The 24,137-nt window shown below is 38.6% G+C and overlaps 2 protein-coding genes across 5 annotated transcripts; both read left to right on the forward strand.

Moving 5' to 3' along the window:
- Nucleotides 1–1,919: 1,919 nt before the first annotated feature.
- Nucleotides 1,920–18,553, forward strand: LOC102209611 (sterile alpha motif domain-containing protein 9-like). Of its 4 annotated transcripts, XM_005748797.1 has the most exons (11): nt 1,920–2,135; nt 2,693–2,770; nt 2,995–5,752; nt 6,058–6,098; nt 6,227–6,291; nt 6,435–6,649; nt 6,732–6,988; nt 7,500–7,628; nt 7,717–7,873; nt 7,962–7,996; nt 9,248–9,751. In XM_005748797.1, exons 3-10 carry the CDS (start codon nt 3,013–3,015, stop codon nt 7,970–7,972), a joined length of 3,615 nt encoding a protein of 1,204 aa, XP_005748854.1. In that variant the 5' UTR covers nt 1,920–2,135; nt 2,693–2,770; nt 2,995–3,012; the 3' UTR covers nt 7,973–7,996; nt 9,248–9,751. The 4 variants fall into 4 exon arrangements, with proteins under 4 accessions (XP_005748854.1, XP_005748856.1, XP_005748855.1 ...); XM_005748799.2 differs by lacking the exon at nt 9,248–9,751 and adding an exon at nt 18,032–18,553 and having other exon boundaries at nt 1,920–2,770; XM_005748798.2 differs by having other exon boundaries at nt 1,920–2,770; nt 7,962–8,003.
- On the forward strand, nt 18,388–21,955 carry LOC102194885 (sterile alpha motif domain-containing protein 9-like). Its single transcript, XM_005748833.1, has 2 exons — nt 18,388–20,659; nt 21,297–21,955. Exons 1-2 carry the CDS (start codon nt 18,388–18,390, stop codon nt 21,359–21,361), a joined length of 2,337 nt encoding a protein of 778 aa, XP_005748890.1. The 3' UTR covers nt 21,362–21,955.
- Nucleotides 21,956–24,137: the final 2,182 nt, after the last annotated feature.

Below are 24,137 nucleotides of genomic sequence, written 5' to 3' on the forward strand. Positions count from 1 at the left end.
GTATATGGAAAACATGTTTTAGCCTTGTTTTAATAGTGTATAGTTATTTCTGCCGGCAGGGTTTTTAGCGGGTTGCAACACTACTTTTATTGTATACGGGGAATTTTATCTTGTATTTGTGACTCTGGCTGTGTGGGGGTTTTTTTTTTTTTTAAATGGAAATAAATGGTGTTTGAAGCCAGCTAAGTTTCTGTGCCCTGAGCGCTGACCCGCTCACTCCCCTTTGCGCTTGTATGTATAAAGACGTGGTGGTGAAGATTTAGGTCCACCAGTCTTAGCGGCTACACTTACACATGAGCCTCATTTTTACTGAGGACCAGAAATATGTGGAGCTCAACTCCCAGCATGCTGGGTGAGGACTGTGTGATAAGGGTAACGTTTTGCCACTGCACTCACAGATGTGAACATTATACCTGGATCAGTTACACAGGTCAAAGTTGCTAAAACATCAGAAATACCTGAAAGGTTTCTTATTAAATAAACCTGTTGTTGGTTCACTGTAAATTTGGTCACATCCTGCACTCTAGAGCCTACACCAAAAACACTACTTTAATATCATAAATGAAACATTCTTTAATCCAACAGAGCCGCTGGTCCATTGAGTGGATGTCATGCTTTGACTCTCCTTCTATGCAACGTAGGATTAAGCTGTATGGTTGATATGTATTTATATGTAAATGTGTTAGTAATGTTTCTTTAAAAGTTGGCTCTGACTGTTTTCATGAAGCTTTAAACAAATTCTTAACCTCTGCTGGTACTGAAAAGCATGCATGTTAATTTGATACCTATAGACAAGGCAAAGCATAACATCCACACAATAGACCAGCTGGTCTATTATACAATTTGCTGTGATATCAGGTTGCATTTTCTTTGAGGCACTATATTCACCCCCCCCTTGAATTCCTAAGGTTTTTTGAAGTTTCCCTTTTTCCACAAACTCTCGCTTGTTTTATTATATCGAAATTTGGGCAAAAAAAAGCAAAGCGGAGGGCTCATTGAAGTTCATTTATTGCAGATACACTAGGTCAAGTCCATAAGAGCCACCTGGAGAACACAACCAATTCTGCCAGACCACGAGAAATTTTGAGACTGGCCCAGAGGGGATTGAAGCTTTTGAAGATGAAGAAAAACCTGCTAAAAATGAACATGTCAAAGGCAAACAAGAAAGTGCTGCTTGGTTACCTGTGGTATGACCATTTTATCAGACAATGAACAGCAATGAACTTTGGAAGAAAGTTCTCACCAAAACCGTGTGACTGGACTCTGTCCTGAAATCCCCCAGAGATGAGAAACTTTCCATGTTTATGGAGCTAGTAAACAGCCTCAGAGATATGGTTATGAAAAAGTTAGAATTTTTTTGACAGTTTCAGATTTTGTTTTGAAAAAAGATGATTCATCCTACATTTCACAAAAAAAAAACCATCAGAATGTCTGCAAAAGGTATGTTGTGCCAAGTCAAATGATCACATCCAGAAAACCTTCCACAAACTTAAACAAAACCTGTCTGTCACTTCTCCAGGAGTACTTTCATGTCTCGAAAGATGGACTAAATCAGACACCAAGGACATTGAACTATGTCAACATAAAGACTCTGTTGTACATGTCTTACCCAGCTACATTCAGGCCAATATCATGCTGATTAATATGAAAGAAACGTTTGGATTTCTCCCTGAAAGCAGATGAGTTTTTATTGAGATATTTTAATGAGTTTACGTATGACTTTATATCTCATCAAATAATAAGAATAAGAATAATCAGATACATTTTTTGTTTTTACACACACACAAAAATAGAAGCTTTAACGTCAAAAACATCACTGATTCATATCCTGGCGCCTCTCGTTGGCTGGAAGCAGCAAGTACGCCACCTGTCGAAACAGGCGTGAAACACACAACAACGTCGGAGTTTGTCGTGGTCACGTGACCTGGGTGTTTTCAACCGCACTTTGGAACAGGGTTTTGAAACATCTGTGCCTCGGTGACTCAATACCAATGACCGTAGATACTCAATACGGTATCGAAACGTCAATATTGAGCTTCCCGTCGGCAGCACATAACGGTTTTGAAACCCTTTATTCAGGCTTGGATATGCGCATGCGTAGGAGGGTTTTACATGGTCGATCGAAGCACGCGCTTGTGAGTCCTCATTACACACAAATCATTGTACACGTTTGTAAATCATCATATCGTTATATCGTACTCGTTCGTAACACTTAACTTTATCTCTATATGAACTTGAATAACAGGTTAACTCAACCACAAGCGCGAATAGTGACGGAAAGAATAATCTTCCGTCATGAACGCGTTCATAGTGAAACGTCAGTATTTCCTGTTGTGATGAACGTTTCCTTATCAAATGAACTTATGAATACAATACCGCTTTGAAGAAGTGCGCGTAATGTTTGAATATAGGACAAAATTAACACATACCACCTATTTTATTATTTGTGCTGGATAAATTTGCAAATTTCCACTCTTTGGCTTCTAATTGTGCAATATTTGACTTGTTTATCGACTGAACAAGTCAAGTGTAGCCCCTGCCTTTAAAAAAAAAAAAAAAAACTTTAAGCAAGAAGGAAATGCGCCTGGGATTGTTTTAGAACTGCTCTGACGTTAAAAGTGTAGAGGTGTCCATGTTTGTAAGGGATTATCTCTTCCTGCTTTGGGTGTGTCTACTACCTCCTGGGTTACAGTACACATCCACGGTCCCAGTGCTTGAACACATGGCATGATAGCAGATCGCTAGAGCTGTCCGCGACATTTTAGAGAAGGTAAGATAAATCCCGTTAAGATCTGAAAGTTTTTGTTGAAGTTAATGTTTGGTCCTTTACATGGAGAAGGCTATATATGCGTGTACTCCACCAGCAATGAAATGGCTATTTAAATATATCACATTCCATAAAGTGAATGTAAGAGCTTAATTTACAAATAGTTTAAGCTAAGACATAAGACTAACAAATGTTTGTGTTTTGTTTTTACATTCATTACCATGAAGTAAAGTGAAAGTGTGAAGATGGCAAACAGACCAGCCCTGTCCACTGCTGAAGGTGGAGAAGCAGATGCAAGGAGTAAAATCAGTGATTCCTTCTCATTTTTGGATGTCCTCCATGCCAATCAGTTTGAAGGAGAGTTTGTTGAACCTCAACACACTGAGCAAGTGGAGGAAAACTTTTACAGAGGGGCCCCACCGAACTGGTTAAACTTCTATATCAGTGAACAAGCAGTGTCAGATGGCAATGCAACTCCTTTTATCAAACGAGATGGATATGAAACCCTTAAAGAACAAATTCACCTGAGAAGAAAAGGCCCTGGGACATCAACAATTAAACTGTTTCATCAACAAGGATGTGGGGGAACCACACTGGCTATGCAGGTGCTGTGGGACTTAAGGAAAACCTTCAGATGTGCTGTTTTGACAGGCTCAACATTAGATATCACAAAAGTTGCGCAAGATGTGGTCAGCCTTTTTACAGCAGGTAGCCATGGCCACCAGAAAACGGTACTGTTGTTACTAAATGATGAGTTCATATTGGACATCCTCCAGGACAGGATTATGGAAGAGATTGCTGAACAGGATATAGAAATTGATTTGCCTGTGGTAATTTTACTGAACTGTGTGAGAAGCAGTGACGGGATTATCCACCAAAAGGCGCGTTCTTATGAACTGAAACAAAAGTTCAAGAGGAAAATGAGAAAATCTATTATTCTCAAAAAAGCTCTCTCAGACAGAGAGCAAGCAGACTTTGATATGAAAAAAGAGGAGCTTGGCAGAAGATTTGGTGATCGGTGCAAGCAGTTTCATGGTTTTAACATTCTGCAGTCTAATTTCTCTCAAGCCTACATCAGGAACGCATGTGCTACATTAGAACATATCAAAAGAACAAATAAGCCACTGAAGATGCAGCTTGCTGCCTTCCTGTGTCTGCTGAACGCCTACGTACCAGGTTCATATCTCCTGGAGTCTCAGTGCCTGGACTTCCTCAGAAGAGACAAGTTTGGTCACCTTTCACTGGAGGATCAAATGCAGCCTTTCAGTCATCTGATCGTCACCTTCCAACAAGGTGAAAGATCTGAAAAAAAGGTTCGCATGGCTCACAATATGATAGCTCAGTGTTGTACTGAACTGTTGGCTAATGCGGGTGTGACCAGAAGTGACACAACAAGACACTTCTTGAACAGTTTTTGCAGAAGTTATGTTCCTCCATATTTACTTGGGTTTATCAAAGACATGCTAAATAAAAGAGAAATTACGGTAATAGAGGACCCAACTCATGGCATTAAAGAATGGAAAGAAAAGTTTTCCAGACTGATTCAAGATATTACAAAGAGAGAAGATGAGGGCAACAGTCTGTCAGTTTTGATCATGGCCTCAAATAAGTTTTATGAAGTTTCACTTTTTCCACAGACTCTTGCTCGTTTTTATTATATTCAACTAGAAGACTACTACAATGCAGAAATCTGGGCAAAAGAAGCAAAGCGGAGGGCTCCTTGGAGTTCATTTGTTGCAGATACACTAGGCCAAGTCCATAAGAGCCACCTAAAGAAGATGCCCGTTTATACCAGACCAAGCGAAATTTTGACACTGGCCCAAAAAGCCATTGAAGCTTTTGAAGATGAAGAAAAACTTGCTAAAAATGAACATGCAAAGGGTAAACAAGGAGATGGGAATGTAAAAGTCTTGCGTGCTTTAAACACCAGAGGGCTGTTTGGTTATCTGGAAGTTTGCAGCCTGTTGTATGACCATCTTATCAGACATGATGAACTTTGGAAGCAAGTTCTCACAAGAACCGTGTCACTGGACTCTGTCCTGAAATCCACCGGAGATAGGAACATTGTCAGGTTTAAGGAGCTAATAAACAGCCTCAGAGATTTGGTTGAGAAAAGATTTGAATTTTTTGACACGTTTTTAACGTATTCATATTCTGTTGTTAAAAGAGACGATTCATTCTACATTTCCAGAAAGACAATAGAATGCTACAAAAAGTATGTTGGAGACACAGAACCAAATGATCAACTCCAGAAAGCCTTCCACAAACTTAAACAAAAACTGGCTGTCACTTCTCCGGGAGTACTTTCATGTCTTGAAAGATGCACTAGATCAGACACCAAGGACATTGCTGTATGGTGGAAAGAAATCTGCCAACACAAACATTCTGCTACACATGCCTTACTCAACTACGTTCTGGCCAATATCATGCTGATAAATATGAAAGAACCTCCGTCCAGCTCCGACTACCAAAGCAGCTTTACAGAGAAAATGCCATTGGCTCCTGAGATGCAACCCGAGTTTCACATGTTAGCTCTGCTGTTGTGTTGGCCTACAGATGGTGAAGACGAATTGGCCTCTGACCTCCCTCATTTAATCCAAAATATTCTGCATTCCTATGAACAAGAATATAAGTCACTCTTTCGGTCAAGGTACCTTCGACCCATATTTTTTCTTGGACCGGGTCAGGGTCTGAACAGACTTGTTCACAGACGCAACCTTGAAATCTTGTGGACTCAAGATGCACTGGAAGACCCAAAAACAAACTGGAGGAACGACGATATTTTCACTGATCCGACAGTCCAAGGCAAACTCCTCAGAATTGAAGGTATAGTGCAAGATTACAGGCTGTATGCAACATTTGGTGACACAGAGATCGAGTTAGATGCCAACCGAAAAGACAGCCTCTGGAAAAAAGGCCATGTGTTCTTTTATCTTGGATTTACAATCGGAGGTCCTGTTGCTTACAACGTTCACAGAGCTGAGGGTAAGAGAATTAAGTTACTAAAGTCCTCATCTTTACAAATGTCATATGTGTTAATAATACACATTTTGTACTGCCATTATCAAAGTGAGTTAGTGCTGCGTACAAAGTTTTCCTGTACTAAACTGGTTTTATTGTTACACTTAAAGATTCTAACAATAGAAAATAGATATCTTATATGTACTTAATGTAATTTTCTTATGTAGAAATCTCACACATGATAGCACTTGTGGTAAAGGGGAAAAAACCAATGTGTCTGAATGATATTTTGTTGGCCAGCTCTTTAAAATTTAACTTTGCTTTACAAGAACCATCAGAGAGACTTCTGAAAACGTTTGACAATGAAACAGTAAGTTTCTACTTCTCTGGGATTTTGTTTGTTTCTCATATATTGTATGTCACGTAAAAATTCAAGTCATAATGTAAATGTATAATTATATTGTTAAAATATAATGAAAAAAATATCTTGTACAACAGGACTCCAGTCAGTGGACTAAGCTGAAACCTGAAGTTGAGATAATGGAGGAGGTTCATACTTACAGGTAAAGGTTATCGATAACTATTAGACAGACCATAAAGTAATTCATTACAAGTGCCATTTTATATTATTTGCAGTTTTGCTGTTTCTGTTCGTGCATGTGAACAGAGCATAACAGAGCATTTTGTCTTGTCTATTCAAATTCAGCCTGCAGTCTGAAAGTGGCAAATATGAATGCAGCGAGTCTGCCTTGCAGTGGGTTTGTAAGGAAACCGTCAGCTTCAGATACCAGTTTAGCTCATGGGAGCGATTCATGAGGAAACCTGTATGCATGGACTACATACCAGCAGGACCCCTAATGGACATCAAAGTCACAGATGGGAAGCTAGAGGAAGTCCGTCTGCCGCACTGGATCTGTACAGGTGAGCAGTCGTAAAACACATATGATTGTTTTATTACAGTAATAAAGATATTTATGCACACACGACTGTTTGTGCTTTGCAGGTGAAAATGCAGCGATGTCAGACATATTTCGAGTTCTGCATGTGGACAGCAGTGGAGATTATTTGGAGCAAGTGTCTGAAATGACATCATCCCATGTGAAGTTAAACAAGCCGGAGTTCTCTCTAAGAGGAGCCATGATCCTAAAGAAACTGGGCCTATATCTAAAAGTTTTTGCTGATGTCTTGATATACATGCAAATCACATCTGGCCTCACTCTGCACGTTTACCTGGTCCCACGTGATCCTCTAATACAACAGGTAATACAATGCCACATACTGGAGCAACAATATAAAGTAGAAGTGAGGAAAAATATCATCAAGGTGATATATAATAACAGAGAGAAATAAAATGCTCTCATTGATAAATACAAAAACACAGTGACACTACAAGGCAGCAAATTAATAGAGTTTGGTCTCTAAATGTTTTGACAACCCAACTGACAACATTACTGACTTTCAGGCAGAAAAAACTGCATTAAAAGTTAAGAACTTACAGCCATCTTTATGCTAATGTAATTTAATCATTCTTTCAAAAGCTGTTTTTTGAACAGCTTTGAGCTTTTTTTAAACTTTGTAGTTGTTACTTGTGTTTTCTTGCCATTTTCCCTTTTCAGTTTCATGGATTGCAGTAGTGCAAATCAATGTTCTCATCTTGATATAAACACAAACAGATATGTTCATTAAAGACATGAATAGATGTGAACACGATTCCCAAAGATTTCCAACCATTACTTGTATGTGAAGAATGGTCCATTTTTCCATGTTTCAGGAAGTGGAGAAGAAGGAGAAATCTGACGGATTCAGAAAAATCCGAAAGACAAGTCCTGTTGAACCTGTACAGCTGGAGAGTTATTTCTACCTCTCAACAGACTGGGACACAGCACAAATCTGCCCTGAGGTTTGGACTAAGCTGCACTTCTGTTCATTGCACCATAACATAGAAACGGCAAAAATCCTCAACTTTCCATAAAATGTTTTGTCTACAGAAACAGCAGTTCATGTTGGAGTGGAGCGACACTAATTTCTTTGAGGTGGTCATTGGAAATGTGAAAAGCGACTTCGGAAACATGAAACTGAAACTTGAAGTTGAGCGCAGGGGAGGAAAGGAAAAGGACACCGTGTGGACGTGCGCTATCGGAACAGGTTAGTGTTTTATATGTTGTTACCCTAACGCAGCTCATCTTAACTATAAACAGCCACCATCTGACCAATGTGAACCCTTTTATTCCAGATGACTATTAAACTCAAGCATTCACCAAGAACAGGGTAAGAGGTTCGTTTTAATCCATGATTATTAGATTATTATTGTTATCAAAGTAGATCCCTTTAAAAAAATAGTCATGAAAAAGAAGGTACACCATTTTTTTTATTCTAAGGTTTTACTTATCCAGCTATAATTTGAAGGGGAAAAAACATCTGGTTCTAATCGGATTCTGAAAGAATCTAAATACAAACCTGAGATGAGGAATGTGTTTATATTTATTCATTTAACAAAACTAGGCCAAAGTGCAGAAGTAGTGTGTGAAAAACGAAGCACAACACAAGATTTAGTGGCTTGTAAAACCACATTTAGCAACAATAAGAAGCAATCAGTGTTACTTTATCAGTCTCTCACATCATTGTGGAGGTATTTTGGTTCACACTTCTTTACAGCACCGCTTCAGTTCATTGAACTTTGCTGTCATTCATTTACACACAGCTGTCTGAAAAAGCATTTCAGTCCGGTTGAGGTCTGTACTTTGACTGCTCCATTCTCCTGTGCTTGGGATCATTGTCCTGCTGCATGATTTAATTTCAGCCAAGCTTTATCTGTCAGCAGATGCCCTTGCATTTTTCTCTTGAAAACTTTGGTATACCAAGAAGTTCAACTCAATGACTGCGGAGTGTTTAGTTCCTGTAGCTGCAAAATGAGAAGAGAACATGTGAAGAGACTTTCTTCTTCATATAACATGCTAATTGAGGCCTTTAGGGTCTTTTGAGGTTTTTGTAGCTTCCCTGAGCATTGCACGGTCTGACATTTACTGGGATGGTGACTCGTGTGAACACTGGAAGCCGTCCTTGAATGTTTTCTTTTTGTGAATAATAATTCTCACCAGACTGTTGGGCATCAACACTTGTTTCTTTAAAATTATTACTACTTTCTTCCCTGGAAATCTGTCAGCTGTGGTGATTTCTTGTAAAAGAAAAGAGAGCAGCTTCGTAGCTTTGTTTAGTTTGCAGCACCAGGCTGCTATTTAGCCTCTGTATTAATGGAAGCATTAAAGTCTATTTAGTTTTTCAGCGTTTTGCCATAATTTTCATTAAAAAATGAGTGAGTTGATCTTTTACAACCTGATAAGGACAAAGTGATATTTGTTATATTCTGATAAGTAAAACCTTAGAACTGAAAAAAGGATTTACTTCTTTTCTCACAACTATAATCCTAATATAGATCATCACTGTCTAGTATTCAACAGTGATGATCTGAACACTAGACTTTTTTTTCTTTTTAAATTTTCACCAACTTCCTCCGCTCAGGATTTCGTGGTTTGCCATTGGACAGCTCTGATTGGCAGAGCGAGTGAGGCAGCAGCTGTTGTAGACGAGCTTCAGGAAAAGGATGTGATCTCTGAGGACAAACATGGTGCTGAGAGAAGTTCAAATGCAACATGAGACCAAATGAGAGAGATTGTTTAGTCTGTGACGCTGACACAACAGAGCAGAGATGTCTATAAAATCCTGAGAGGGATGCAGTCTGAGGTTTCTCATGTATGAGCTTGAAGGATCTCAGTGAAAGAACATGACTGTAATGACTGCTTAGAAAATGGAGCCGATCTGTACATTTGATTAACATGCGGCCTTTCCGTACCTCCTGTGCAAGAATATGATGTGAAAGAATGATTAAACCTAATTTTATCTAGTTAGTGGCATAAAAATTAAGGGTTAAATCTATTGTTTAAGGTATATAAACCTATGAACATTGCAGAATCTTTTTTTCGCAACCAAATAATTGTTTTTTTTTCTTTTTTCAAAAATTTAAAAAATGCCTTTTTTAAATAATATTTTACCTTTTTTTGTCTTTGTAATTTTATGTGTTTTATGTTTTCTACAAGATGGGAAATGGAAGTTAATCTTTATTCAGAAGATGAGAAAATATTTAAATAAACACACTTAATTATAATAACTCACATTTTATTATAACTACTTTGTTTTAATTAAAAGTGAAAAATGATATCGTGCCTACGTTTGGTGTTCAAACTTTTCAATGAAGCAGAATAATTTGTAGATTAAATAATAAAAAAAAAGTTTTGAGCTGGAAAAAAAGTGAGTCTGGTTTTATTTCCCCCAATAAGACAAATAGAAATGTGCACACGTTTGTTTTTCTTAAAGCAGAAAATCGGTTTTTACGGGATGTTATTGAGGAATGAGCAATGCGCTATAAATTAGTTGTCGTACAAGTACTGTAGTGTTGATACTCGGTGAAAGTTATTGGTTCATCTGAGCGATGAGCCCCTCCAGCTCCGGACGCGTCTTGAACCGTGCTTGGAAATCAGCTTCGGTGTGCTGAGAGGTTCAGAGGGAGAGAAGTGGATTAGTAGTAAAAATTACGATATGACCAAAAACTACGCATGCACATTGCTTTTAAGAGTAAGATGGAGTTTGGTTGGTTATAGTGAGCACTTCTAATGTTCTCCAACAGTTATGGACTAAAAGATGAACATGCAACAGCTTACTCATACGGGACACAGCGCGGCGTTCAGAGTGCTCAGCTGGACAAAAAGTAATAACACTGTTAACAGTTAGGTCTTTAAAACCTCTCAGTACACCTGCAGCACCTGCAGTTTGAGCACAAACAAAACCCCAAAAAACACAACAAGCCAGGTCTTACCTGAATGACTCGGTGGTGAGTCTTGAGGACAGCATCGACGTACGTCTTGGTGCCTTGCTCCTGCATCAGCATGACCTCTGTGCTCTTTGTTGGTAAAGCATAGCTGTATGTGGGAAGCATTAAAGAGTATTAAATTTTCAGTCTACTACAAAGGAAAAAACCCCCAAAAAACAACAAACTTGTTGTAATATATTTGTCAGATGAGAATTGGGCAGGTTATCTGTATCCATGAATCTTTTCACATTTGTTTAGAAGCACTTACATTTTCAGAGCGCTTTCTTCTTCATCTCTATTTGTAAACAGAAAAATACCAGGGCTGTTTGTTCTCTTAACTTATGATGATGAATTTCTGAGGAGTGAAACATCATAAAAAAGCTCATTCAAGAGAACAAGAGTGGGATTTTTTTAAGTTTTCATCTTGCACACTGAGGCAATGCAGAGGAACTCTGCTGCCACCTAGTGACCAATGTCTGAAATATATCAAGGTTTAAAACTTGATCGCCTACCATCATTACTGTGGCTTTGACAGTTTAACGTTTTTGATAACTACGTCAGCGCCTTCATGTAAAACACATCTAAATTAATTTTTATTCCTCCCTTTAGAGGGAGAAAAACAACTTTTACAAACCTGCAGTTCATCCTGGCTAAATGTTTCTATCTGCTATAAACACACAGAACCTGCCCCATTCTCATCATCAGCTATCATTCTTGCATATTTTGTCTCTGTAAAAACAACAACAACAACCAATCAAAAAAGGCTAATGTGTACAGCAACAACTAGTCAAAATCTGTGTGAGAGTGTGTGTGACTGGTATTCTGGGTATTCCCTTATGTAGTTTTGTTGGTATTGCTACGATAAGGTCTTTTGGTTGTAATGTGGTATCGAGGCTGTGATGCTGCTGCTAGTAGTGTGAACTTCATAATTCATTTGTTAGACCACCCACCCAGCTGCCACTGCTCTTAATTAATTTGTCTAAAAATGAAAGAGAAACCCTTCTGAAGTAAATATCAGACCAACATAATTTCATAAATATTTTTGTCCATAGTGATACTTAAGTGAAAATGTGATATATGACAGCATAACAAGCAACTGGAATTTGCCTACTTAGCCTGATGATTTGTATAAACAGAGCAGACTAAATAGGAATCAAACTCTTGGCCTGAATTATTTTTTTAGTGCCCATCTGCTGTCGACACTTACCGTAACGCTTCCAGGGATGTGTCTGAATAGAAATTTGCTGTCTATAAGGAGACAAATGCTACATTAGTAATTTCCACTTTTGGTGGTCATGGACAGTTCATGCAGAAGAAGTGAGCGTGATTCATCAAGCTATAGAATTCATTTAGGCTATTTGGCAATTAGACATCCGTGACCCATCATAGCAGAATGAGATCCCAGCAGTGGGAGGAGTGAGGATTACCCCCTGGAGTCTAGATGCTGGTGGTAGTGAAGATGAAGATGAGGAGGAGGTGGGAGGCATCAATGGAAGTCTGAAAGACAGAATAATGGAAAAGCACTAAGATTTCAAACACAGAGAACAGAAGACAGGCAGGAAAATGATTGGACCAGAGTAATGATGTCAGCACTGAGTTTGCAGGCCGATGAGTGATTACAGATGTTCCTTACTCAAGTTACACTTGAGCTTCAATATTACTGAAGACCAGAAATATGTGGAGCTCAACTCCCAGACGACTGTGTGAAAAAAGACAGTTTTGCCACTGCGCTCACAGCTGTGAACATTACACCTGCATCAGTTACACCGATCAAAATAAAAATAACAAAATAAACCTGTTGTTTTCAAAAGAAGAAATAAACAGCCTTAAAGAAGGTGCTGTTATTGGTTCACTGTAAATGTGGTCACATCCTGCCCTCTAGAGCCTACATCAAAAAACACTACATTAATATCATATATGAAACATTCTCTAACCCGACAGAGCCGCTGGTCCATTGAGTGGATGTCACGCTTTGCCTCTCCCAGGCGTGAAATTGACACGTGTACCAGCAGAGGTCTGTAATTTATTTAAAGCTAACAAGACACTTCTGAGAAAGGATGTTATGAAGTACACTCCAGGCTCCTTCTATGTCACATTATGATTAAGCTAATTGACTGATTTGTATTTACGTGTAAATGTGTTCGTAATGTTTCTTTAAGTTTAAGTTTCCCCTGACTGTTTTCGTGATGCTTTAAATACATTTTTAACCTCTGCTGGTTCTGCAAAGTACTGTAGCTTAAGCATGCATAGGCGAGGCAAAGCATGACATCCACACAATAGACCAGCTGGCCTATTACACACTTTGCAGTGACATTGGGTTGCATGCTCCTTATGAGGCACTATATTCACAAAGTGCAAAAAAAAGTCTTTTATATTACAGACAGTCTGGACCCATTGTGCAAACACAAACCAATGAAAGCAGAATAAACAGGCTTTAAGTGACTGTAACGTCACCACACAAATGTGATCAATACTGTATTGTAAGCCCCATATGTGACAAACTAAATAAATACATTTTTATGACATTAACTTCTTCATTAGTTTAATTATGTAGTGGAAATATCGGTCAATCCTAAATAAAATATGACTGTAACTCCAGTACCTCTGTGCTGTGCTGGTTATTTCCAACTGGTGCAGTCATTCCTCCTGTGTTGTTTTTATAATAAATGATTTAAATTTAAGAATTAATAAACATTTCTAGAAGAAATCTAAAAAGTTATCAATTAAATGATCTCATAATGAGTTAGATGATTTATGCTACACTCATGTGTTCAGAATGTTTTTATATCAGTTTCATTTGCTTTCTATGTGTTAATATACAAACGTAATACCTTAGACATAATGTAAGTGTCTAAGGTTAAGATTAATTGTTATTAGATGCTTTGTGGAGTGATACAGGGCCATGAAATGATGAGTTACAACAGTGGAATGTGGCAGGTCTTGCAGAAGAATGCGATGTTGATATGCCGCTGACGACAGCGAGAATGTTGCAAATGTAGGAATGCTGAATGTGAGATGAGATGACGTGCAGCAATGTTGTTTGTTTTGTATCTTTGAACTGTCAAAGGGAGGCTGAGTTGAATGAAATTGGACTTTCTTCAATGTTGTGTTTTGCTTCTGTACTTCATGTGATTGCATTTTTCTAGAGGTGCACAGCAAAAATATAAAATATAAAAGTACTTTTCATTGAGACTAATATTCTCATGCACACAAAAAGTCCCAACTGGATTTAGTTACAAACTGCTGGTGTGGAGGACCCATGTGTCATGACGTGTTTGACGATAAGGAATTTCTGGTGATGTTTGAATGATCAAAGTTCATTTCTAGGCATGTATGTTTTGCTGTAGCAGGCAATAGAGGCATCTTTGAAGCATTTTTAATATTAATCATATCAGTCTTAGCATGTGGCAGCTATGGCGCCATAAGAATGGCGTCCTATGGCTTTGATTTTGCTTTCATAATAATGATATGTATTATTATAATAATACATATGAAAGCATTCTAAATAGAGTTAGCATGAAAGAACATGCACAGTAGACAAGTGTTTACTTGTTTCCAGCACTTAAAAAAAATCTTATTCTGTTCAGTAACTGTGTGTTACTGTCTTTTGAGTCAGTCAGTGGGATGTTTTGTCTAACATTCATATGGCCTCTTATTTTTGTAAAGCACACAGTTCTTAAATAATGTGGCAGGTGTGGTTGTTTCATAGTTGATCCACCTCGTTATGTTTGTCAAGAATTGTTGCTCTTAAATAGATCAGATTACGAGTTACGCCTGTAATTGTGCACATGGTTAAATTTAGTTTGAGCCTGAAGTGAAGAGATGTGACTGAGCGCACTTGCCCTGAGGAATTAACCATTTTAGTTGCAACATTAACAACATGTTTTAGCACACTTACACAACATGTTGAGTCAGCCTGGATGTAGAACTCATGCAATAACATTTTTTTTGTTAATTTAGGCAAGAAGTATTTCTGGATTCATGATTTATTTTGGACTCACTCCAGCAAAATATCATGGATATTTAGACAAATATATGGATTTGGCGTTTTGTCACAATTTAAATGAGACTGAACTAAAATTGTGTCACTTTTTCACTGCACTAAAATTACACATCAAAACACAGTCCGGCTCAAAAGTTGAAGACCACTTGAAAAATTGTCTTGAGCATGCAATTTATTAAAAACAACACTTAAACTGAAACAGGCTGTTTTACAGCTGATCAAAGGTTTGGGACCTTTAAAAAGTCAAATCTGTGCAAAAATGTGGATTCATTGTCATTTTCTGTCAGGTAGCCAGATTGTAATGACGTTCTGATGGCAAAGGCAAAATTCAATTCAATTCAATTCAATTCAATTCAATTTTATTTATATAGCGCCAAATCACAACATAAGTCGCCTCAAGGCGCTTCAAAATAAAACGTGGTACACGTTGTGAACGTGGTCGGGCTGTTGAACTGCATAAGCAGGCTCTCTTGCACCATGGCAGGACTAGAACATAAATAAAACATTTCCTTTGTTTTCTTCATATATAACTTTATTCTTTCAGTGGCAAAAGTAAAACTGCTCCTGCTTATTCCTCACTTAGAAGAAAAATATAAAATTAAAAAAAGGCACCAAAACCTATATCAACAGGGCTTCTTTCACATTTTTCTATATTACTGCTAATTAACCTCTGCAGATCTATGAGATCCATATTTAGCTGGACAAGAGTGCATTTAATAGAAATAAAATTTAAACTCTTTCACTCCATTCATCTACATGACAGATGGGACTAAACTCGTAGAAAAGTACTCGACAGCTGTGGGATCCTTCTACATTTCCCCTTTTCAGCTGGTTGAAAAAATTGTCAGTTTAGTTCTCTGGCACAGACACACATTATTTAAAAATCAAGCATTTCCACACGTTGTGCCAGACATTTTGTTTTTTGTTGTTCTGATTTTTGGCAGTGTTACTTGTACTGACAAGTCCAGGAAACTTCAAGCTGTGTGATGCAATGAACAGCTGTGCGTGTGTGGTACATGAAAGCTTGTGATCAGGCATTATTTGGGAGTACTTAATCTGCTTTTGCTTTGTTTTTTAAATAACAGATCATTTTCAAGATTGTGTTCATTTAATCGTGGGAAGCCAAAATTGTGATCAAGGTTACATTTCGTGGAGCCCTGTCATTTAGTTGTAATAACCAAAAGATCCTAAAAATGTCCTTATTAAGCATTATATGCACATCTGCAACCTTAAAAGTGCATTACACCGCACTCCAATGTCAGCATGACTATGTCATAACCTGAAAAACACTGGTAACATTTGACAGTCAGATAGTAAGAACAGAAAACATTGCAGTGGTACGTTTCATTATCAGAAAAAGGAAACTTAAAATGCCTTTGAAAGAAACGAAATGAAAGAAGAAAGAAATGAAGGAAACAAAGCATGTTAGAATATGAAAGAAACTGTTGACAGTGTTACAAAGTTTACAGTTGCATGGCCTCTTGTCAGTAACATTTCTGTTGATCTCACCCCCATGCTTTTCCTGGAAATGTTCAATCTTTGTCGCACAATAATACTGCTGCGTCAAAGTAAGAAAACAATAACCTCAAACATTGAAGACATTTTTTTTTACATTTTCCCTGATCTTTCATTTATAGCTTCCTCTAGATTTTCCATCTGAATATCTTTAATAGGCTTTATTCCAATCTGCCTTTTTCTCAGAAACAAGTAAATATAAAGTCCTAATGATTCCTTCAAACATTTTGAACATATCTTACTACTACCTCACCTGGTCAGTGTGTGCTGAGTATCTACTCCCACACCTACCTGGGTGTGACAAGTGGCTGTATACTATATATAACTCCAGCACAAAAGTCACTAGTCACTAATACATGTAAGATATGAGAGGACATCAAACACATTTGCATCAAGTAGAACACAAGGTAAGAGAAATCTTTATGGAGTTTTTGTGAAGTTACACTTGTAAATCTCTGTCCTGACACAAAAAGTGCTACATATACAACAGCAGTGATTACATCTTAAATCAACACAGACTTTCTGCTCAACAGTCTCAGAGTTTGGTATGAAAATTGATCAGATTTGTTTTTCTCAGAAAAATATATATTGAAAAGTATTTTATGTATGAATGTAAAATTTCACACCAATCATTATATACATGTTTAAAAAAGTTGAAGATGCTTGAGCAGCTTTTTTTGTAAAGATTTGATGATATGAGATGGAATGACCCTACAGTCAATCTGTGGTTAGACCTGGGAAAAACTGCTTGGACATAATGATTCCAGGTTTTAGAAGATTCCAAGGGCTTGTAAAAGTACAATACATAAAATATATTTAGTGGATGAAGATAACTTTAGGGGTCAGAATTACAAGTTTGATGTAGAAGTACTTATCTCCACGTCTGCTTTATTTTCTAAAACACTTACTACATGCCAAATTTTAATTAACCTTTTAAACCAGGGGTCCCCAATCCCAGTCCATGAGGGCCGGTGTCCCTGCAGGTTTTAGATGTGTCCTTGATATAACACAGCTGATTTAAATGGCTTAATGACCTCCTCAACATGTCTTGAAGTTCTCCAGAGGCCTGGTAATGAACTAATCATGTGATTCAGGTGTGTTGACTCAGGGTGAGATCTAAAACCTGCAGGGACACCGGCCCTCGAGGCCTGGAGTTTCCTACCCTTGCTAAAAATGCTAACCGTCACTGGTGATGGGTTAGGGTTTAAAGCAGGGGTCCCCAATCCGAGTCCACGAGGGCCGGTGTCCCTGCAGGTTTTAGATCTCACCCTGAGTCAACACACCTGAATCACATGATTAGTTCATTACCAGGCCTCTGGAGAACTTCAAGACATGTTGAGGAGGTCATTAAGCCATTTAAATCAGCTGTGTTATATCAAGGACACATCTAAAACCTGCAGGACACCAGCCCTTGAGGCCTGGAGTTGCCTATCCCTGGTTTAAAGGCTAAATTAGGTCAGCGTTTAAAGGGTTAAAACCAGTAATTGGAGATTATGTATCAGAATTTCAGGAGCAGGACCACGCCTCCAAACACGCTCCTCTATATAGGTACCCCCCAGTACTGCAAGCTGAGCCCTTGTTCTCCATTCTTTAACTTCTTCACTTCTATTTAGTACATGGGGATTTGCCCAGCCCGGGAGCCATCGCCAGTCCCCTTCAAGTCCTCCCCCAAACCGCAGCTCAATTCATGTCAAAGCATTCACTTTTACCTACTAAAACGCTGTCAAACCTAAAATGAGGACGTGGGCCCAGCTAGTGAATAATAACAATCAAGAATAAAACTAACGCAGTAGGTATAATTTGATGAATGTAAAATCCTAACCCTTAGTAATGTACATTTCAAATGTGTGTGTGCTACTGCCATTTAGCCTCAGAGGACAGTTCAGACTAAAAATCTTTTCACACGTTTATTATGCTGCAGGACACTTAAAGCTAAAGATGGCAAATGGACCAGCACGGTCCACTAAGGAAGGGGAATTGCATATGGGAAGCCTCCCATTGTTGGATATTCTCCATGCAGATCAGTTTGAAGGAAAATATTCAGATGAAGATCTCCTGGAATGCACAAAAAAGGCTGAGGAAAACTTTTACAGAGGGGCCCCACCTGAGTGGTTAAATTTCTACATCAGTGAACAGGCAGAGTCCCTAAAGACTGGAACTACTTTTATCAAAAGAGATGGATACGAAGAACTCAGGGAACAAATTAAGAAAAATAGAAAATTTCCAGGGATATCAACTGTAAAACTGTCACACCAACAAGGATGTGGGGGAACTACAATGGCCATGCAGGTGTTGTGGGACTTGAGAAAAACCTTCAGGTGTGCTGTTTTAACTGGCTCCACCTCAGATATTACAAAAGTTGCAATGGAGGTTGTCCAACTTTTCACAGCAGGCAGTCAAAACCACCAGAGAACTGTGTTGTTGTTGCTGAACAATGAGTCGATTCTGGAAGATCTCGAAGTCAGCATTATGAGGATAGTTGCTGAGCAGAAGATAGTTACTCATATGCCTTTGGTCATTTTCCTCAGCTGTGTGAGAAACAATGCACCTCAACAGAGTGACCACGTTGTCCTAAAGAACACACTCTCAGACAATGAGAAGAAAAATTTTGATAAGAAAAAGGAAGAGCTTCAAAAGAGGTACAAAGATAAATGTGAACAGTTTCATGGCTTTAACATAATGCAAAGTAATTTCTCTCAGGACTACGTCAGGGAGGCATGTGCTGCATTAGAAAACAGCAAAAAAACAAATCAGTCACTGAAGCTTGCTGCCTTCCTGTGTCTGTTGAACGCCTACGTACCAGGGTCATATCTCCTGGAGTCTCAGTGCCTGGACTTCCTCAGACAAGACAAGTATGATGACCTTTCACTGGAGGATCAAATGCAGCCTTTAAATCATCTCATTATTACCTTCCAACAAAATGAAAGTTGTGAGAAAAAAGTCCGCATGGCTCACACTATGATAGCAGAATGTTGTACTAAACTGTTGGCAAAGACAGGTGTGACCAGAAGTGACACAACAAGAAACTTCTTGAACAGTTTTTGCAGATATGAGATTCCTCTGTGGTTGCTTGGTTTTGTCAAAGACATGCTAACCAAAAGAAAAATGAAAAAAGAAGAGGACCAAGTCAACAGCACAGAAATGAAACAGGAAAAGTTTTCTAGACTAATTCTAGACATTCATACGATGGAGGGGAAAGAGCAGTGTGCAACAGTTTTAAAAGTGGCCTCAAATACATTTGGTCAAAATCCATTTTTTCCACAAGCTCTTGCTCGTTTTTATTATATAGAACTAAAAGACTACAATCAGGCAGAAATGTGGGCACAGAGAGCAATAGAAAGAGATCCTCAAAATTCTTTTGTTGCTGACACACTTGGCCAAGTCCATAAAAACCGCCTAATGAAGCAAAATGTTTCTGCCAAAACAAGAGAAATTTTGCAAATGGCTCAAAAAGCGATTAAAGCTTTTGAAGATGAAGAAAGATTAGCTGAGGATGAAGATGGACCAGACATGAAAGAACATGGCAAGAGGAATGTTTCAAGACTTTTTAATTCAAGAGGGCTTTTTGGTTACCTGCAGGTCTGCAATACTCTATATGACAAACTTTTTAGTCAAAATGAAACCTGGGAAAAGGTTCTCACAAAAAAAGTATCGGCGACCTCTTTCCTGAAATCACTTAGAGGCTACAAACTCCTCGGATTCATTGAACTACTAGAAAGCCTCAGAGATAAAGTTGAAAGAAAATGCATGTTTTTGGAACAATATCTGACTTACTCAAAGCCTAACACAGAGAAAGATGATCCTGAATATATATCTGAAGATACCTCAGAGTGCTACCAGAAGTATGTTGGAGACACAACTGCAAAACAACTCATCCAGATGTTTCAGGAGGGAAACCTAGATGAACAGTCTGTGGAAGCACTGTCATTTCTTGTCAAACAATACACTCAATCAGAGCTCGAATACATATCTACAAAGTGTAGAGAAATGTGTCCAAGTGCAGATTCAGAGACAGCTCTGGTCAACAACATCCTCACACTATTTAGACGGAAAATGCCCCCAAGTGACACAGACCCACCTGAGCTGCACATGTTCACCCTTCTCTTGTACTGGCCTGAAAATGAAGGCCAGTGTGTTTATGACATCAGTCAAATAATTCAGCAAATGCAGAACACTTACGAAAATGCATATAAGAAGTACTTTCGTGCCAGGTATCTTCTTCCTGTGTTTTTCATTGGAAAAGGTGAAGGTGTGAAAAGAATTGTTCACAGAACAATTATTGAAAATCATCTGAAAGCAAAACCAGATTGGAGCGATAACTGGAAGAAAGAAGAAATCTTCAGAAGTCCTGATGTCCAAGAGCTCCTTCTTAGACTTGATGGAGTAGTAAGAGACTACGGAGTATATACAGGAGTTGGTGGTAAAGAGACTAAGATCAATGCCAATCTGCAAAACAGCTGTTGGAAAAAACGTCAAGTTACCTTCTACCTTGGATTTACTATCAGAGGTCCTGTGGCCTTTGGCATTCAGAATAAAACTGCAGACACAGGTAAGATAACATAACAGTAACATTGCAATGAAGTAAAATGCTCTGCAAACATTCACTACTAGTTAGTAGTTGTTTCATGCTTTGCCTCTCCAAAATGTGAAATGTACACACATGTAGAAGTTGCATTACCAGCAGGGCGAGATAACATATTAAGCCAAGAAGTCAGGATTGAACAAAAAAACAGAGTACATTTCAGCTAGGTGGCATCTATGTATATAGATGTAAATGTGTTAATAATGTCCATTTGAACACTTTCACTTGATTATTGTCATGTTAGCTTGAAATAGAATATCTCACTCTGCGGTTACTACAGCATGCAACTTACTGCAACTTCTGCATGTGTGTCTTTTTCATGGTTTGGAAAGGGAAAGCGTGAAATGGACACGGTGCACCGGCAGGTCTATTACAAGTTTTGGCATGATTCACGGTGCAATAATAACATAAAGTACATACACATAAATGCAATATTACAAAATTAAACAGTGCAAATGTGAATTTATTTGGCTACATTACAGTAATAGTTACTTATTGGACTTTTTATAAATACACCATAGCATAATATTGTATTGTGTTTTTTAACCTGTATTATCCATTTTTCTGTTGTTTTACTTTATTTTTTGTTTGCTGATTACCTCAGTTATTGCAGATCAGAATGGGAAAACTCTGACCAACAGTGTGAAAGAGACCAAAGCTGCCCCTTAAGCTTTAAACATCATACAAGATAATGGGGGACATCCAAGTTTGTGAATCCTGCTCAACATCCCCCCCAATAGGAAAGTGATTCTGAAGCTTCCTTTATAGTATTTATGTCTTTTTATATGTAGGGGCAAAAACTAAAAGGGGAAAATTGTGCTGTAGCGTTGATGTGATGCATGTGATCCAGCACTTTTAGTCATGTATGTATTGTCTATGCTAACACCTCAGATTAAACAACAGACTTTCTGATTCTTAGAGATGATTTACTTCCTAAAATTTGGCTTCTTTGCATAGTGTCTATTTAATATTTTGTTTATACATTTCTAAAGACTTTGCTAATCAACATCTGAAGAAAAATGTCTCCTCAAAGTATCGTTTTAAATTGTTGTTTTGCTTCCTGTCTTGTTACTCCTGTTTTTTTTCCTTCCTGAGTTCCCAGCTGTCTTCACCTCCCTGATCACCCTCGCTGTGTATATACTGGCCAAATCTGCCCTTGTCTGGTGCTGGAACGTAGGTTCTTTCTCCATGCTAGTACTTTCCAGGTTATGTTTCCTGCAGGCAAAGTCTTAGTCTACGTTTGCCTTTTATTTTGTATTTTGTGCAACCTCTAAATGGCTTGCTTTTGTTAAGTCCCGTATACAGGCATCTGCATTTGGGGCCTCTCAATTAAAGGTTGCCTTTTTGTGTTTGTTTTATGTGTTAGATTCTAAAGTATAAAAGAGGATGTACATGCTGTTAAATAAAGGTTCGATAATGTTATGGATTTATCTAAGTTTAAATGTGAAAAGGATTTATATTCAGCTTTTTGTTTGTTTGTTTGTTTGTTTTTGCTTTTACCCTTGTCTAACCAGTGTTTGATTTCGTTTTACTTATTGTTCTTGTCTAGTTTTGGAGGGCTGTTTGTTTTATTATCCGAGTTTACTCAATAAAGTATTTAATTGCACATTTACACACATTTGGTACTGATTTCATAGACGTATTTGAAAAATTATATTTCATCCATCTTCTTCCGCTTTATCCGGGGCCGGGTCGCGGGGGCAGCAGCCTAAGCAGAGAAGCCCAGACCTCGCCACCTCCTCTAGCTCATCCGGGGGAACACCAAGGCGTTCCCAGGCCAGCTGAGAGATATAATCTCTCCAGCGTGTCCTGGGTCTGCCCCGGGTCCTCCTTCCAGTGGGACATGCTCGGAACACCTCAGCCAGGAGGCGCCCAGGGGGCATCCTTGTCAGATGCCTGAACCACCTCAACTGGCTCCTTTCAATGTGGAGGAGCAGCGGCTCTACTCTGAGCCCCTCCCGGATGGCCGAACTTCTCACCCTATTTCTAAGGAAGAGGCCAGCCACCCTAATTAGTAACTTATATTTACTATTAATTTAAAATTTGTTTGCAGATTATTTAGTACATCTGAAACAGTTAGTTGTTTAAAGCCCAGCCTAACAGTTTTGCACGTCTGGCCTTTAGTTTTGTGAAGTGCCACGTCTTATAAAATTATTTCAAAGTGAAATATTGGCATCATTTAATAACACACATAATACCATAAATTGTTAAACATGCTTTTAATTTATTTTGAGACATGATTAGTAGTGAAATAATATTAACATTAATTAATAATAAATCACTGACAATCCCCACTTTAAATGCCTGGGACTTTCCACCTTTTGGTTTAAGAATTGAAGAAGCCTCTTGGATACCAGGAAAAAAATACTCATGTAAAGTACAGTAACAAAGTGTTTGTACTTCATTGCTTCCCACCTCTGGATATAGCTGCATATTAAACTCTATGGATTAAAAATAGGATCTCACTTAAGGCAAGCCGATTATTTTATATATAGCACCAAATCACAACAACAACATAAAGAAAACAGTGAAAACATGTGAAGGCAGACAAGGGAATACTTTTGCATATATATGTACATCTCTGGAGCAGGAGTCATAAGTTTGATTCCCACCTGGGGCATCTGTATCCAGTAAGAGTCCTAGGCTAGACCCCCCCCCCCCTTCTCTCTTATTCTCGACATGAACGAGAGAGAGAAATATAAAGTCATGCCATCTCGGATGTCACCCTAATCAACAAAGTCCAAGACAGGTGTCTAGGTACCAGGGCACCCTGATGAGAAGTGGGGAAACCTGGATCCCCCGTAGCCAGTTACCAAGACTACGTGAAGTACCCTCAGAAGATCTACTAGATGATGTGATTGCAGCACTAAGAATGATACCTGTATGCTAAGCGGAAAGGAGGAGAACGGGGACTGGTGAGTGTCAGTACCACGGTCCAGGATGAGACAACAAACATCCACAAATACATCAGGAAGATGGCAACACATAACAGCAGGGTGCAAGATGCTAGCAGGCAGGGCATACATGGAACGCCATAACCAAGTGGCCGGCATAGTGTACAGGAACATCTGTGCCAAATATGGCCTGGAAGTCCAGAGGTCAAAATGGGAGACATCCTCTAGGGTGGTGGAGAATGACTGAGCTAAGATCCTGTTGGACTTCCGGATGGGGGTGGCTAACCAACCGGATATAGTGGTGGTGGCCTCTGGTAGAGTCCCACATAGACCACCAGTAGGGGTGAGAGGAGGTTTTTTTTTTATAGAGTGACCTCTATATAAGTCTGTCATGTCCTTTTACCCTTTTTAAGACCAGAACCAGGTTATGTACACATGATTTTATAAAACATAGGTCAGCATTCATTAAAGATAAAGTGCGCGTGTGTGTGTGTGTGTGTGTGTGTGTGTGTGTGTGTGTGTGTGTGTGTGTGTGTGTGTGTGTGTGTGTG

This window comes from Pundamilia nyererei, unplaced genomic scaffold (genome assembly GCF_000239375.1).
Source record: "Pundamilia nyererei isolate P.nyererei 1_Seehausen unplaced genomic scaffold, PunNye1.0 scaffold00230, whole genome shotgun sequence".
NCBI lineage: Eukaryota > Metazoa > Chordata > Actinopteri > Cichliformes > Cichlidae > Pundamilia > Pundamilia nyererei.